Here is a 12,746-nt window from a genome sequence, read left to right as displayed (position 1 = left end):
AGATGGACTGTGGCTTTGAAGTGTATGAGAGATAGAGTCACAATTTGTTTCCCTGTGTCAAACAGAGGCAGAAAGACTAAATTACACTTACGTCAATGTAGTTTGCATTGATGTAGTCTGAGTTGGGGTCTCCCAGGAGAGGGTGGAGCTTAACTCTGTGGCGGTCATCTGAGACAGAACAAAAAGTACAAGATCAAAGCAATGTTGAGAAACAACGTTTGAACAGTATTTTTTTAAATGCAGGATGAAATGGATTCCGATGACTTACATCCCAGCAAAGTGTCGTGCCTCCCTTTGGTTTTGTCCTTCTTCTTTGTGCAGTCCCAGCCATCAAAGAAACTCTACAGTAACAAAAGAAGTGTAACACTTCAAGAACAGTGTCTCTGTATAAACCATTCAAATATCCCAGAGAAGAACAGTCTCTTTTATTATATGGGTGAAAAGGAAATGTGTTTTTCATGGATAGCATTATCAAAACCTATCCTCATATCTCTTAAGTGTGGCTAAGGCTTACATCAAGAGCCCCTGTATCCTATGGAGAGGAGGAAGGTTTAAGCATCATATGCAATTAAATAAATCATTGCCATGAGCATTGTGTAGTCATTGTTTGATCCCTGAGCCACCTGGCTGTGTATATTCTTGTCAAAGCACTCATTGCCACAGTTATAGTTGATTTTTTTATACAATGGCTATGATAATGGTTATTACCTAACTCCAAATCACGGTTCTGCTAAACCCCTAACCCAAAACCCCAAAAGTTTATGCTCCAACAACCTTAGCCATCGCTGGCTGACGTTGACACATCATATTCATACAAATTGAAACACTGGTGAGTCCTCAAATAAGCATCCAATGTGGCGCCAGAATAAACTTGTAAACAGCCACTTCAGATTCATGAACACAAACGCACACACACACAAAAACACACGCTGAGACACTGCATCATACCAGTCTACCCCCCGTGGTTTTCAGCCACTAGGAGGAATTTGGTTTTCGAAACTCTGCCCAAGTCTACATGCTGAGCAGCGGATTACATCGTGGTTCTCCCCACAGAGAGCCAAGAACCAGCCAAATCCTGCCTGGGATTATACACCCTCCCCCTAAATTTGTTCTTGTCTTTCCATGCATTCTCTCAGGGTCGGTCTCTCTCGCTCTCTCTCTCTCTCTCTCTCTCTGAATCCTGCAGACTCTTTACCTCCGTCTACCTGTCTTCATCATTCTTCCGTCATTATTTCTCTCTCTGTCCAACTCTTCCATCTTTATCACTACACTTTTGACACTAGACCTCTGAGTTCTCAGTTTCTCTGCTCACACCACTCCTCTGCTCAGCCCTCGAGAGAAAAGAGAAAAGCAAGGGAAGGAAAAACACAACTAGAATTACAGCTTCTCTGTTATTTGCCTCCAACAACCAGTCAAATAGCAAAAAATATGGTCAAACTTTCCCAACTGTGTCTGAATAATGCCGGATACAAGATACATTGTCAATTTGTGTCCATTGAAACATGTATATAAATGCAGTAAATTAAAGAAATACTGCATACACCTGCAAAAGATAAATCAATTGAAAAATATATTTTAGGTTGGATTTATGGATTTGAATTGACGAAGAAAATTTTAATAATTTAGTAAAAAGTTCCAGGTACAGACTTGGTGGAATAGTTGTGAAATACAGTCATTAGACCATCTTGGGCATCGTTTGAGTGCCAGTCACAGAAGTGCTATAAAATGGCAACTTTCCAATCACGTCTGTCAGACAGAAAAGACCGCCCAACGTTTTCATACAGGTTTCAATGTTGAGTACTATAAAGATCACCGGTAATGACCCTAAGGGAAAATGATAACTGGCGTCTAAGGGGTTAACATTGCAGATAGAGGCATGTCTCAACATCACATTACCATAATCCATAAGTAGACAAAAATGTGCATCAACAATTATTTTTCTATAAAGCTTTGGAAAGACAGCTCTAGATTTGTTAAAAATAAGAAACGCTTTTTTGAGATACAGAAAGAATATCGTAAAAAAGACCAAGTTTGCATGATATTTGAATGTGAATTTGTCTATTATCCTAACACCAAAGAGTGTGTGTTCTGTAACTCTCTCAATATTGGATCCTTGTGCAGAGGAAGAATGAAAGTTTTTATTACGATCACCTCTAGCTCAATAAAACAACTTTAAGATCGTTGAGTAAGGGAGTGTAGGTAGAATGTAGGTTTTCCACAGCTAGCTGAGAAGAGTCATCAATAGGACCTAGAATTGAACCTTGCGGATCACCCTTATTTATTCGCAAAAACTCTAAACCAATAATCCCTAAATTAAAAGAATGGTGCTGATTAGACAGGTAATCCAGGAAGCACGCTCAAGCACTTAAAGTGAAATCAATGTAACGGAGGTGGCAGCAGATGCCACACATACAAGCCCCTTCACAACTCAACTGTAAATTCTTGATCAGTGTTTTTACAGAACATAGGTGTTCTTCAGGGAAATAAAAACCTATACCTGCCATGGGAGTGTAATATGATACTCCTCATCATTTTCTTTCATAATATAGAGAGACACTCCATCAAAACACATACTCTTTTGCAGAGGAAAATAAAACACAAAGGCGTGTGTATTGATTTTTTTGAGCGGAGTGTGTTTTGCCCATGAGGGACACTTTAATGAGTCTACAAGCAGAGTTTCAGGGAGGAAACCATGAACCAGAGACAAAAGATGTTTTCTCTTTTTCATGAAAAAGGCCGTGGGTGACAGGGATGGACTTCTCTCGGGGGTGTGATCTTAACTCTCAACCAAAATCCTTCCAGTAGGGGGAGGTTTTCAGAGTTCTGGCCCCCCATTCATTATGTGCCATGAATCACATAACTAGAAATAGCAGGAGGGTCATAAGCAATGTTGTGCAATTAAATGGTTTGTATTTGACGTTCAGTTCAGGACCAAATCTCGATTGTGCATTGGTAAAAAAAAAAACCTATAACCGAGCAGAGATCTATGATTCGCAAAATATAATGGCAGTGCAAGGCGAGTTCCTGGACAGTGAATGCCAAATCACTGAGATAAAATACATACAGAATATTTGATTTATTCAATCCACATGAGTTTTAATTATCTGAGCATCGGCAGGATCAATGAGGAGTATTGCCTGTCTTCTACTGTGAGAGGGTCCTAACATCTAACCTCCAAATATCAGACCTACATTAATATTACATGTTGGATATTTCATCTCTACTGTGAGAAATTGAAAGAACAACTTATTATGTGAGATGTCTTCCTCTTCCTCCAGTTGGTGGGGACCCTTAATGGCCGTGCTGCTCAATGTATCACAGTCTTGTGATTGCCTTTGCATATTAGAGATTATTAATGTTGCAATATATTCTTCAGCAGGAGGTAAATACTAACTGGTAGGAGGTTATTTGGAGGGTACAGGGCAGTGGAGATAAAAGTGCTATTGTCCCACATTTCTTCCTCCATACACTTTTCTCTTTCCTCCCTTCCCACTTCACACTCCCAGACTTCCCCTACAATCTGTTTGAAGAGGACAGGGACCTCACTATAGCTACAGAAATTCTGGAGATGTTTAGCCTCGTCAGGCCTGCTGTCACTACAGAGGTCTTATTTGGCCCAAAATGCTCATGATTTATTCATATGCTTAGCAACAGTAGGATCCAGATGCCTTATTAACCCAGATAATTAATTTCAGCGGGTGGCGAGTGGTACTAGGATTATGTCAAATATCCTTCAACTAACATGACTTCTATATAAGTTTGTGGATATCCACAATGATATTACCAGATGGTAACTGCACATGATAGCAGTCAATGATGATTGAAGACCAAACTACTCAACTTGACTTCATCACAATCTCATCTTAATGGGACAACCAATTGACCCTTAGAGAGGCAGACTCCCAACCCATCGGCTGTGTGATGAAATGTGTCGGGTGGTATTAAAAACTGATGCATCCTCCTCTCCACTGTAACTTACTTCAGTGTGTATGTTGGTTTTATATACTTTTTTGTGCCCGTGTGCTTACACTGCAAATCAATTTTCTTTGGAGATAAATTTAATGGATCACTCACACAGAATCCACTAAGAGGATTAGAATTTTTTTGGTGATATGTCAGTTATCTAGGACGGATTTATAGCAGGAATCTGTACTTCTCACACATAGAACTTGAGATCAGTCTCTTCCACCTTGGAAGCCTCTGACAAGTGCAACCTCCACTGCTGATTATATAAGCTCGAACCAACTAGGAATCATCAAGAGGTTCCTGCAGCACAGAAGAGTTTGTCTCGAAGATGGAGAAATTCTTCAAAATGTTTCTTTAACCTGATTGCAATGGCTCAATTTACAGCCAACCCAACCTAACCTGCCGTCCCTCCAGTCCCATCAAGCAGTGCTACAAATTCTCTTCTAGCCATGAATTCACTTCATTAAATACCACACCAGCCTCTTTTAGCTTCGCAGTTTCCTCTGTTGTGTTAGGAGAGCACATTACAATCAGACATGCAAGTGTAGCCATGTCCCAGATTTTGTACGGTTTAGAGGGCACTAACCCAAAAAGCAAAGCTTTGTCTTTGCTCCAACCTCCCGTATGGCTCCAAGCAGTAAGTGAAAGAATGAGATCATGGATGCAAGAGGCTAAAATAAGCATGGATGCTGTCCTCAGTAGTGCAAGGAGCTTGACATTCTTGCAGGACCTTGGTATCAAGACACTGCAACTATACAGAAGACCACAGGTCCCATCTTTACAGATATACTGACATAGTGGACTGAAACAAGACCTCAGGATAGAATGAGGACTTTTTGGAAAGATGAAACCATCCAGCTGCTTCAAATCCACCAATAGAAGAAGCTTTCTGCAGTAACCTCAAACTCATTAAGGTGCTAGAAATCTAATTGATAAATGGACTGATTGGGTGTTGGGTTTTATTTCAATAATTAATTCAAGGATTTGTTGAATTTGTTATAAGTAAAATAGGAAAAACTGAATCACCTTTCATTCGAATAAGGTAACCAACACTTTCATTACAGACTTTGATGTTGTGCATCTGTGAGAAAAACATGGGGAGCTACTTGACTTTATTTCAGTGACACATTGGTGTTCAAGAACTCTTAAGTCCTTCTGCCACAAGAGTTTCAGCAAGATACTTGTGTTCCAGCACATGCTACACAGAACACCACAGAAAACAGTCTCCACAGGATTTGGGAGATCTCATGCAGGAAACATTTCTCTCACCATGGAAACTGAGATGGTATAACATCACTCACAGCCTCGGTGCAGAAGCAAATAAAGCTTTTAGAAAATAATACAAACTCAAAGGTAACTGGACCACTTTTTCATTCCCACAAATTATGGTCAAACAACCTCCAACTGTGACACTAGATTATATATATTTATAAAGATATATGGGTGTTCTTGCTTCTTGCCTCTAAAGTTCTCTTAGTCACTGTATGATGAAAGAAATGTGAAGTCATGCTTTTGAATTCACAGTGAAGGTTGGTTGTGGAGAATATAGTTATTGTGTGAATACGGACATAATTGTTGCCGCACCAGCAGCAATAATTCATACTGCAATTAACGACATGTTAATTCCATGTTCTCAGAGTAAGAGCCAGGTTATAAACTCTTTCTGAAATTAAATCGAATGCTTTGAAGACCTAAACAAAGAAAAAGTTTCCAGAATGCAAAAATTCATATTGAGGCCTGGGCAATACATTTTCAAATTATTACAATGCATATTTTCTCAATATTGATTGAATGATCACATATAACATCACATAAATAGAAATATATAAGCATAAATAAATATATTATATAATGGCTTTGCCTAACTGGCTGGACTATTTCAGCCCTCTTATACGGAGGTACTCTCAGTATGAATACTCAAATAGTGTTATGAACGCATGCAATGTCACAGATTGATTCATCTATCAAACTAAAACCCTTCCTGTTACCATATATTCACTTCTGATGAATTATTGATTGGTTCAAGTAACCTAAAGCATACACTTAATTAAAATAAAAGCATGCATCCTGTCTGAGATAACATAAATAATGACACAAACAGACTAGATTGCAGTGAATTTTACTTTCAGGCTTAAATAAATATGTTCAAGAGGGGAATTAATACTCCAAAGTTTTAATTTGTTTCTCAAAGTATAATGTCACTGTGACTGTCCACCAGCTGAAGCTCAGATGAAGCTGAAGGATGCAGCAGGACAATGAGTCTAAACATCAACGTAGATCTACAATAGAATGAGGAAAGCCCAGACGTATGAGTGACCCAGTCCGAGCCAGGACCTCAACCCAATAGAAATGCTGCAGAATGAGCTCAGAGAAGTGATCACACAAGACATCCAAGGATTCGGAAGTTCCACAGGGAGAGTGGTCAGCTACAGAAAGTGCTTGTTTGAGGTAATTGATGCCTAAAGGAGTTTATTAACTCTGCCATGTTTTCATTGCCATTTGTTTGTCTTACTATCTGACAGTCAGCAAAATTACTGAAAAAATATTGAACTAATTTCCATGATATATTGTGGAGGGGTGGGGCACGATCCGAGGAAAACCCCATTACATTTTGGAGTGGATTCAGATAATTGGGCAGAATCTTTTTTTTTTACTTTCTTTAACATGGCAAGAAGATCTGGTTGCATTTTATTGCCAATGAATGTAGAAAACCAGGTGATTCCAAATGGTTCACACACTTTTTCTTACCCCTGCATCTTCTCCAAAAATCTATTTCTCACAACACAACATTCAAAATAAGGCCACAAACACGCACACCGCTCGCTCTCTCATAAATCAACGTGGCTGCCAGAGAAAAAAGTGCTGAATGCTGTCTGATTCCTAGTTGTAGGACCTGAAGGATTTGCCAGAGGGGACAAATTCGCAGTAGACAAATCATCTTGAATCATTGCGTAGAGGCAAACTAGCAGCAGCAGTGAAAGACTTGGTGCGTGTAGAACTTTCACTCATGTATTTTCCAACACCCTGATATCAGACCCAGAAAAATCCTGTCCTTCTTGTTTAAAAATAATATTACAGCCACACAAGGCACACCACTGCCCCTTACCGAGTGGAGAGCACTATACTTAATAAATGTGCCAAACAAATTGGTAATGAATATAATATAATATATAAAATATAAAAAATAAACAAAAAAGTCCTTATGCTCATTCATTCTGCCCTGGATCATATTAGATGCCTCACCTCTAATGCTGGACATTTTACACAATGAATATCAAAAAGACTTCTAAGGATCTGTCTGAATCCCTGAGGAGCTCTCTGTGTTGTCTCATGCTGTCAGAGTGTAAGGGAGAAGTTTAATAGCGTCCTTTCACCTCATATTCCTGTTTAAAGCCATAGCCCTCGGCTGTCTTCATCTGGTTGATATGCTGGAGGAGGTCGGCCACTCGGACTGCAGGGTGGAGCTGCCCTGTGTGGTAGGGGGAGCCTTTACGTCCACACTGATGCCTCGGGGAGCCTCCCAGCAGGCTGCTGGCTTCATTCACTGAACTACGAGCATCACCTGAATCAGATACACACACATTTGCAATTTTGGTGCAACTGTAGGTTGAACAATTTATGAGCATGACATGGTATGATATAAAAGATTTAGTAACTTGTAGCACGTTTTGCATTTACTATGGGATCCCAGAACGGTGGTGTAAGCAGTGTGGCGCACTGCATGCTGATATGGACTCATACAGTATATATATACATAACAGTATATGTTACGGGTGTGTCACTTTGATAAGGTTTGTCATTGCAAAGCTGTCTCGTCATAGATCTTACGAAGAAGTGACAGCAGCTCTGCCTCTGAATCTCGATCAACTTTACAGTATCTGTTTTTCCCCTCTCAGTGAAACTGACAATATTAGAGAGGAGATCAAGATGAGAAGTGCTGACATCAATCAAAAGAATTTTGATTCAATCAATACGGTGTATCGGCTGCAGGTGACAAATAGCTGAGGGTGCCAAAGAATATGTTTCATGAATGGGTGACAATTATCTCTAAGAGTAATTCAGGCGTAATTACAGAGTGAATGAGTGACGGTCAACAAAAATACAGAGTGAAGGATGATGTGCGTCTAGTTTTGCAGATGCATTATGTGGTTGTGTACACTGCGCTGTGTATGTATGTGTGAGTGTGCGTGTATCTTACCTCGAGTGCCGCAGGTGTGTGCATCCATGAAGGAAAGAGCCATCCTTTCATCCTCCTGCAAGGTGCTCTGGTCGGTGAAACTACGCTCCATGGAGCCCATATGACTCTTCTCCTGTCGATACGTAATGGGCGTCTTATTCATGTTTACTGGCTTCCTATTAATGGAGATAGAGGAGAATGGAGGGATAATTGGAGTTTGGCAGAGATGGTAAAAGATAGGCAGAGGTGGAGAGAGGGAGAAAAAGCAAACACTATTTTGTAAGGAACAACAAGGAGGTAATAGCTGAGAGAAACAGGGTGATGAAGTATAGAAAAATTTCATTTTCCCTTTATGACTTATGACTGACAGCCAGAGCACATGCGTGTGCATGATGGATCACCAAATGATGGAAAAGCAAAGAGGTGGAGTCACTTACGGATAGTAAGAGTAGTAGTCCCTTCTGGCAAGAGTGCAGGAGAAGGAGGAAACAAAAATCAAGAGAAAGAAGAAATGTAAGATGAAAGCAATGTCAGCTGAGGGCAGAAAGCATTGATCACAGTGAAGATGAGAACCCTCCTCTTCACCAGCTCGCCTGTGAAGGTGGCCATATGACACATGCTGAAGCAGCGGTGAGGCAGAAAATGTGCGTTTCCTTCAATGGAAAATGTCTCGGTTTTACACTTCCAGGACTCGACCACGTGGCTTTCTGTCACAGCAAATTTAGCAATCAATTCCCTAAAAGCGAAATTCACGGTGGTTTAGCGGAGGAACTCTGAGGCTGATGTGCAGAGGAGCGGTGACTTTTAAAATCAACATTATTCAATATTAGCCTGAACGCATACGTCAGCCATTTAATAATGATTGCTGGAGTAACTTCTCTTTTGGCAGGACACTATATCTTATCAAGGTAAGACAGGTTAAGCCTTGTTTGAGAGCTAAACTGAGGCCCGCCGACAGCTGCCGCTAAATGAATGCAGAGCCAGAGGTGTAGATGAGCTACTGTAGACATGTGGGATCATTGGCTAATAATCTCTAAAAGCACCTTTTCCCTCCCAATTACCATCTCATTTAAGGGTCAGGCCTCTGCTTGGTGTGCGTAATTAAGTGGCTAATTGAATTGCATCCGTCTTTAATTAAATACTTCACACTCAGATAGGCTCTGCAGATGAGGGTTGTTTGGTCCCTCTGGTGCGCCATGAGGGAGTGCAAACAATGCGGCGCCAGTTGTGGGTCCAGCATCATCCCCAAACAAGCGTGACCTTTTCCGAAAAGTTCAGCAAGTATATAAAAAACGGATAAACGAAACTGCTCCAAAACAAAACATGAAGGGAAAAAAACTGTGGAAGATGCGGTATGAATGCGCTTAATGAGGCATGTTTTTTACTCAAACAGCTATCAGCAGATGTTTACCCTTTCTTAATGATGATGATGACGGCACCCAGCAGGAGGATGAGGACCACCAGGCCCCCGGCGCACACCCCGAGAATCAGCCCCATCTCCTCCGAGTGTTGGGACACCTCCAAAGCCTTGCGGTGGTCTTTGCAGGCGGCTAGAAGGGAAGAAATGGATGCACGTTTAAAAAGATGTGACGCAATTATTGTACACAGGGGAACTGAAGGTGTTAAGGAAGTGGTTCGCAGTACAGATTGAAGCAAATAGCGTGGAAAATAGAAAACAGGAAGAAACATTTTAAATGCACAGCTTTGAAGAACTTTTCATTCATGCACACTTTCTTTTTCTAACAAATGTTGACACATGAGCATATGGACGCTCACTTTGAGGAGATCTCCTGAATTATAATGGTCTTTAATGTCAAACATACATTTCACTGGCAATGCTATTGTAGAACGTGAATAGCGAAGTGATGCATTTAGGCCTACGAGCCACAGATATACACAATAGCAAGTTGTGCTTTGATGAACAAAAAGGTTTTCAACAAGCTATTTGGACTGCTCCACATCTTTTGCTGAAAAGGAATGGCGATGAGAAAATGAACAGACTGCTATAAATGAGCGTAGAGGAGGACATTTTTTTCACAAGTGTTGCAAATATGCCAAAGTAAGACTTGAAACTCATTTGGTAAGATTCATTAGTCATGTACAAAAAAGGCTTTCAACACATTCTTCTTCCATCTATTGTTCATATTTGAGTAGCTCGATAACTGGCTCTTTATGATATTTTACATGCACTGAAACTTTGGAGTGTTCTTTTTATTCATTACTGAATTAAGAATATATATTTTCCCAGGCGCAAGTCATCCACACAGCCCTACATTTTAATGCCAAGGTGCCCGGTGTCTGAGAGCTACTGGAAAGGTTGTAATCATACCAGCAGGTTATTCAGCTCTCAAATACAAAGCTTCATATACTTATGTTAATGGCGCTGAGCAGCAGGCCTTTCTTTGCCTTGTTGTAAAGTCCCAATGATCTAGTTTTTTCTCTTTCCGTGTGTGTGTCAGGCCGTCCTCCAGGCCTCGACAGCCCTGAAACTAGCCCTTCTGAGCTTATTGGAACAACACAACCTATCTGGAGAGCAGTAGAAAGTCAGAGCAGGCCTGGGGATAGAGCTCTATCTTGCAGCCTGCTGGGGGAAGAATCAGATCTGGGGCAGGGGAAATGAAAACAGAGCCATGTTTTAGCCCAACTATCTGCAGCCGCGGGCATTTTATGGGTGCTTCAGAACTCTTTTCACAAATAAAGATGAAAGTGGGACAATGTAATTTCATTATTTGGCAGGATTTTCTTTTAATCAATTGATTGGTGTCTGGCATATGGCAAGAAATTAAGCCATTAGCCTGAAATCAGAAAGGGCATGTTTCTAATCCTATATTATGGGCAGCACGGTGGAGCAGTGGTTAGCACCGGTTCGAATCCCAGCTAAGCCTGTGCCTTTGCATGTTCTCCCTGTGCTTGTGTGGGTAATCTCTGGGTACTCTGGCTTCCTCCTATATAGTCCAAAAACCTGCAGATTGGGGTTAGGTTAATTAGAGATTTTAAATTATGTGTGAGTCCTTGTGCCCTGTGTCTCGCCCAATGTCAGCTGGGCCCCCTGCGACCCTCAAAGAATAAGCGGTACAGATAATAGTATATCTGAATATATTGTTCCATTTCGGTGTGTGCTTGCTCAGACACAATTTCTGAGGGTTATACTTGCAGTATATTTGCAGTGGTGTAAAGAGAAGGTTCAGTCCGACTGTGAATCAAAGATTACATTTTGTTGTTGTTTCTCCTCTTTCACAGGGACACTTTCACCACCTTGCCTTTGTGTCTGTGAGCAACTTTAACTGAAAATAACAGAGATTTCAGCCAATCTGTTGGTGCTACATTCAACAAACAAGCCTCGGACGCAAAGTCAGCACTCGCTGTTTACTTTGTGCCGTGTCTTCATTGAAAATTACATCTGCAAGTGAAATACAGGGCAACTTAACTGGCTGAAAAATGCAGATGAGGGGTCTGAAAAATCAATTTCAGGTTTCTGACATGTTGGACAGATAAGGCAGTTTTGCCACATTTAACCACAAAAATTTCTACCGAGCCAAACACGAGCATGAAATAGATTTCCACATGATTCCATGCACCTGCCAGCTGCCCTGATGGTGGAAATTGGCACTTAGAGGAGGAGAAATGGAAGACTATTGTGTTGAGCCTGCCAGAGGATCCTTAATTAAACTGTCACCTGGAAGTTGAAATGTAATCTCCAGCTTTGTTATCCAAGCCAGAATCATTTGCCTCCACTTTACTTTTGATGGTCTGCGTGATAATAACGGCTTAGGAAGCGATGATGCAGAGGCTATGGAAATGGTAGAGGGATCACAGGGATCTCAAACAGCAACAAGAAACTCCTCTGACCCTTTGCACCTTGAAATTGGATATCACCCGGAGATTTTTTCCTACGAATTTACCTTTTAGAGTTTTTTTTCCCCTGTATTATTCATCCCTGTATGTGGATGACGTAATGTGTTAGGTTTTAACTCATTTTATTTCCACTGTGCATTTTTCTCTCCTCTTTCTTTCTGTATCTTCCCTTATATCTTGCTTTCTTACACAATACAATACAATCATTTTACAACCACTAGAGCTCCGTGTGCATTTCTTCTTTTTTTTTTCCTTTCTTTGCTTACTGTGGAAGAAAAGAGGCAAGCACAGTGTAAAGCCCATTGCTCTGAGAAAGCATAATTAATCAATGCCCAACCGGGTGTCTGTGAGGGCAGATGGAGTGAGACGCTGAGCAGAAATGGCTGGCCTTGCCTTTTGGCTTTATGCTTGAGGAGAGCCTCATCTCTTTCCTTTTTTCACTCACAAAAAGAGGCCTTCACAAAAAAAAAAACACCCCGCCAAGTCAATTTACTTTGCAAGATTCTCTGCTTACTGTAGCGGTGCTATGAAAACTATAAATACATGACTTTTATTCAGCATGATCTGACAGTGTACTATGGCACAGGGGCTCTCCTGCCATCAGGACTTAGAGTCAATTTCTCTGCCCTTTTCATGTCCCTTTGTATCTAAGACCTGAGCTGCAGAAGGCGGGCAAGGGGAGGGAGGTGGGGGGTTTCTCGCAGTGATAGGCCGAGGTAGCTCCATCTGGAATTTTTGATCTGGAGGA

The 12,746-nt window shown here is 41.0% G+C and overlaps 1 protein-coding gene across 7 annotated transcripts in view; it reads right to left on the bottom strand.

Annotated features, from left to right (window-relative positions):
* ptprub (protein tyrosine phosphatase receptor type Ub) overlaps positions 1–12,746 on the bottom strand; it is a 161,050-nt gene that overhangs the window by 22,912 nt on the left and 125,392 nt on the right. For 4 of the 7 annotated variants that reach the window (XM_034609863.1, XM_034609866.1, XM_034609864.1 and 1 more), the window contains exons 14-19: positions 9,555–9,693; positions 8,581–8,604; positions 8,165–8,319; positions 7,341–7,528; positions 269–341; positions 92–168 (exon numbers count right to left, since the gene is read on the bottom strand). In XM_034609863.1, the coding sequence (XP_034465754.1) occupies positions 92–168; positions 269–341; positions 7,341–7,528; positions 8,165–8,319; positions 8,581–8,604; positions 9,555–9,693 (656 nt within the window). The remainder of the gene's footprint in view (positions 1–91; positions 169–268; positions 342–7,340; positions 7,529–8,164; positions 8,320–8,580; positions 8,605–9,554; positions 9,694–12,746) is intronic. The other 3 variants (XM_034609868.1, XM_034609869.1, XM_034609870.1) reach the window with 1 other exon arrangement.

This window comes from Hippoglossus hippoglossus, chromosome 16, assembly GCF_009819705.1.
Source record: "Hippoglossus hippoglossus isolate fHipHip1 chromosome 16, fHipHip1.pri, whole genome shotgun sequence".
Taxonomy (NCBI): domain Eukaryota; kingdom Metazoa; phylum Chordata; class Actinopteri; order Pleuronectiformes; family Pleuronectidae; genus Hippoglossus; species Hippoglossus hippoglossus.
The sequence above is the reverse complement of the archived record's forward strand: the minus strand, read 5'-3'. Positions and strand labels throughout refer to the sequence as shown.